Consider the following 4684-nt stretch of genomic DNA (forward strand, 5'->3'; position numbering starts at 1 on the left):
GCTAATCTTTCGCCCCTATAGAAAAGATCATAGGAGACAACTCATTTATGATTCCAGCCGAGAAAAAAAAGGAAGGATCAAGAATGTTATATATTTCAGGAGCTAGATCAGTTTCCGATGAACAAGTCAGAATTGCCTCAAAAAGAATTTATGGAATTGGACCTAAAAAAGCCATTCAGGTTCGTTATCGATTAGGTATCAGTGGGAACATAAAGATAAAAGAATTAACGAAGTATCAGATCGACCAAATTGAACAAATGATAGGTCAAGATCATGTTGTTCATTGGGAATTGAAGAGGGGAGAACGAGCAGACATCGAACGATTAATTTCTATTTCTTGTTATCGTGGAATTCGTCATCAAGATGGAGCGCCCTTACGCGGTCAACGAACTCATACTAATGCTAGGACTTGTCGCAAGCTAATTCGGAAATGAAATAAGTATACCGAAAGTCCTTGGTACTTGTCTGATCAATCACACTGATAGCTTCAATAGTTCACTGAAATAGCCTTAGACCTGTTTTTTTGGTATTTCACCGGTTTCCAATCCAGTATACGTATAGTAGGCCTCCTTCGCCACGACATTAGTGGCTTAGGCTTAGCCCTTCGCGCGCTTTCTTTCGCCCTAAAATCGTATCGGCTTGGCTTCGCTATCGCTCATGACTTGGTATAGAGCCGTGTAGTCGTCGGTCTTAGCACCAGAATGCCTATGATACAGTAAGAAAGTACGTTAAGGTTACGAAGTCACTTTTTCGTTTTTCAACTTAATCTCATCCGTTGTGGCGGAACACGCCACTTCATTTCAAACGCCCAAAGAAGTCTATGGCGTAAAACAAGACTTAAGTCCCACTCACCATAAAAGAGTGATAAAAAGTGGGCAGAGCAATGATCGTAAATGTGAAATGAAAGCATTTTTCGCGCCGTAGGCCGACGAACAGGCAAATTGAGCCCGTGGATACGGCCCGTATTCAATATTTCGAAGGATTCGAGGCTCTCAAACCGGATCCAGGCGATAGCCATGAGCTCTTGCTTCACAAAGGCTTCTCGCTTGATCGATCATTACTTTCAGTTACATAACTTAGCCGTTCCGCCATCACACACCAGCTTGGACGTAGCTCGCCACCTGGAGAGCTTCAATACGGCAACTCCCGCGGGCCTGGGTGCTGACCCCGCGCTCAATCTTCTTTTAGAATTACATAATCCTTCCAGTGAGCTCTACATAGAATCAACCAGACTCCTGCTGTCATGGTTATAAGGCTCTCTGGTTGGATGGTTGCACGTGTTTCTTTTCTTTTTTCGGTATGCCGCTCCGCGAGCAAGGAGTGCCACGCACGAGCGAAGCAAAAAGGGAATTCTTCTATTGGGGATTCTAATGAATGATTCATGAATGACGAATCAAAAAATTCTATACAATTCTGAAAGGGGGAAATCCTTTGATTGCGTATTGAATATAGATCCATGTCTTTCTTGTTCCACTAGCTAGGACCAAATTCTCACATGTCCCTTTCGTTATTACAACCTTATTTTTTGATGTCAAAGACCAGAAGCTACGCGAAAATTCTCATTGGATCTCGGTTGTTCTTAACAGCGATGGCTATTCATTTAAGTCTTCGGGTAGCACCACTAGATCTTCAACAAGGTGGAAATTCTCGTATTCTGTATGTACATGTTCCTGCGGCTCGGATGAGTATTCTTGTTTATATCGTTACGGCTATAAACACTTTCTTGTTCCTATTAACAAAACATCCCCTTTTTCTTCGCTCTTCCGGAACCGGTATAGAAATGGGTGCTTTTTCTACGTTGTTTACCTTAGTTACGGGGGGGTTTCGGGGAAGACCTATGTGGGGCACCTTTTGGGTGTGGGATGCTCGTTTAACCTCTGTATTCATCTTGTTCCTTATTTACTTGGGTGCACTGCGTTTTCAAAAGCTTCCTGTCGAACCGGCTCCTATTTCAATCCGTGCTGGACCGATCGATATACCAATAATTAAGTCTTCAGTCAACTGGTGGAATACATTGCATCAACCTGGGAGCATTAGCCGATCTGGTACATCAATACATGTTCCTATGCCCATTCCAATCTTGTCTAACTTTGCTAACTCCCCCTTCTCAACCCGTATCTTGTTCGTTCTGGAAACACGTCTTCCTATTCCATCTTTTCTCGAATCTCCTTTAACGGAAGAAATAGAGAAGCGAATACCCAAGCCTAGTTCACTCGCTGAGTCTCTTTGCATCCATGGCTGAATGGTGAAAGCGCCCAACCTATACAAGGGGCAAATTCGTAGGTTCGATTCCTGCTGGATGCGTCGTCAAGAAGGATTTCCGGGAATTCCTTTTCTGTTTCAATAGAATCTCTCCTTGAGTTTTAGCTCCTAGTTTGGAACTATGGTAAAGTAGTCCCTTAGCTGCCTGCCTTGATTCCCGAGTCACAGTAGCTACGCGTAAGTAAGCGTGGGCAATAGAACGGAATGGAATAGTTGTTGCATTTATTCAAGCAAGGAGCGGGGTATTTTACTCGCGGGAATAAGGGAATGCGATGTCAAAAAGAAAGGATTGAATGGATGAGCGGAGCAGTGAGTGTAAGCGAACGGACCGGGCATGTGATATGCTTGAGAGGGGGGATAGTTTTCTTTGATGGAGATGTCCTGGTGTCAGCAACGGGAGCAATGAGAGCAAATCTGGTAATGAGGCGGGGGCGAAACGAAACTCTGGTTTCCGTGTATGGTATGTGTGGATTGTAGCGCAGAACAGGGCTTGACTGGAAAAGTAGTGAAATGGCAAAATAGGAAGTCTCACTATAGGCTAGGAGCCATCGATTAGCTCGGCTTGTCCTATGTTTTAGCTTAACTCATCGTATCGGCTGTTGTGTAAGGGTTGACCTTAAGAGCTCTGGTCTAGCGGCCGTTAGATGTCCTTTATAGCCACCGTGACTTTCACTTGTTTACAACTCTGATCGTAGATCTACTACGGCTGTGGCTTTCTCTTGTTGATTTCGCTATTTCCATCCTTGAGTATTGGATATCGTGTGAGTCTTCTCCCAGTTGTTGCTTAGCTGCTTTCTGGGCATCGCTCTCTGTTTTTACAAGCAATTAAGTAAACCCCTTGGCTTGGCTCAACCTTCTAATCCTTCTTTCACTGACTACTAGGGAAGGAAAACTAAGCTGTAACTGTAGTTGGCAGTTCGAGTTCTGGACGGATGGGACCTGAAGCTCACAAGTAATAACAAGTCAGTGTGCTCTTACTTCTGAGTTCTAGTTCTTAGCAGCACAAGCGGGAGCCAGGGGGAAGGCCTGAAGGTTGCAAGCCCATCCAATTCAACTCCTACTGGAACTGGCTTACTTTCGCTTTCAAACGGGGCTGCGCCGGGACTCCAAAAACAAAAAAGGCAAAGGGGATCAAAGGCAGAAAGAAGTGATTAGGCCCTAAGGACTACAAGGGGAGAGGTTGACCACTGGACTCTAACTGCCCGCAAACTCCTGGTATTCATGCTATGCCCCTTAGCCACTTATCCTAGTTAGACGAGGCAAAACACGAAGCACAAGAAGGGATCAGCACTCTGACAGATATTGGTGAGAAGACTGAGACACTTCGCCCTTCCAAAGAAAAGGCGACTGCTAGCGAGCAGGAGGACGAAATGAGGGGGCCATCAGAGAAAGAAGTCCCACCGAGATTGGCAGGGACTAAAGAGAATCCCATTTCTCCAAGGGATAATATCCAATAAATAGAAGAAGAAAGTCTGCCCAAGGCATGTACCAAATCTTTCACATACCCCCACCAGGTCTCTGGCTCCGCAAAGAAACTAGCTAAAACAGAGCTCGCATGAATTGCTCCTAACATAGGGGATTGCCTCATCCGCACCGCCAGCAAGCCTTTCTACCTTTCTACAGCGAAGATTCAAGGAGAACGTTGATTTCAAAGGAGTCTTCGGTCCAGCTTGAGCTTGATTGTAAGGAAATTTAGCTTGATTCTAAGGAATCGAAAGCTAAGCGAAGACCATCTATCCCTACCCCTAAGCCACTGTTGTTAAAAAACCAATGCAAAAGAGAAAAATAAATGAAAGAAAAAATGAATCTAGTTCAAATAATAAACAAAAAGAATAAATAAATAAGGCAGAACGAGAATAAGCCAAATAGTCCCTCATTGAACCAACTTGAATCTTAACTTCTATTTAGAACGCAAAAGCCCATCTTTTTCTTTATATGTCTAAGGAATTCTGGATTTTTCGATTGCTCCTTATAAATGGGTCGTAGCATTGAATGTACTCTCGAGTGATCGAATGACTCTCTATGACACAATTACTGACCTATGGATGGAGCGATCCCCTCGTAACCAGGATTCTATCACGATCGATTGAACATCTAGTGAACGCTTTAGTCTTGTCTCATCCGGATTGATTGACTCCAGAACTAGCTTACTGAGCGAATCCGAATTCATTTCGAGACGTGGAGACTGTTCAAACTGAGTATGTTGGAATCTATCAAGGTTTTTGGCTCGCAATAAAGCTAGGGTCCTGATCGAGCAACTAGTAGTCCTATCTATCCACCTCTCCAGACACAATATCTTGAGTACCTATGATGGTGACCACATCTGCTGGCATGTGATGTTTGGACATAGAATCGAGTCCTTGTGAATGGGCAGAGCCAGGTGCTCTTATTTTACGACGGTAGGGACGATTGCTTCCATTAC

General features: G+C 44.2%; 1 protein-coding gene across 1 annotated transcript; it reads left to right on the plus strand.

Annotated features, from left to right (window-relative positions):
- Window positions 1–430: 430 nt before the first annotated feature.
- LOC116031758 (putative cytochrome c biosynthesis ccmC-like mitochondrial protein) lies at window positions 431–2242 on the plus strand. Its single transcript, XM_031274058.1, has one exon. The coding sequence runs from the start codon at window positions 1496–1498 to the stop codon at window positions 2240–2242; it is 747 nt and encodes a 248-aa protein (XP_031129918.1). The 5' UTR covers window positions 431–1495.
- The last annotated feature ends 2442 nt before the right edge of the window (window positions 2243–4684 follow it).

The sequence above is a fragment of the Ipomoea triloba genome, chromosome 10 (genome assembly GCF_003576645.1).
Source record: "Ipomoea triloba cultivar NCNSP0323 chromosome 10, ASM357664v1".
Lineage (NCBI taxonomy): Eukaryota > Viridiplantae > Streptophyta > Magnoliopsida > Solanales > Convolvulaceae > Ipomoea > Ipomoea triloba.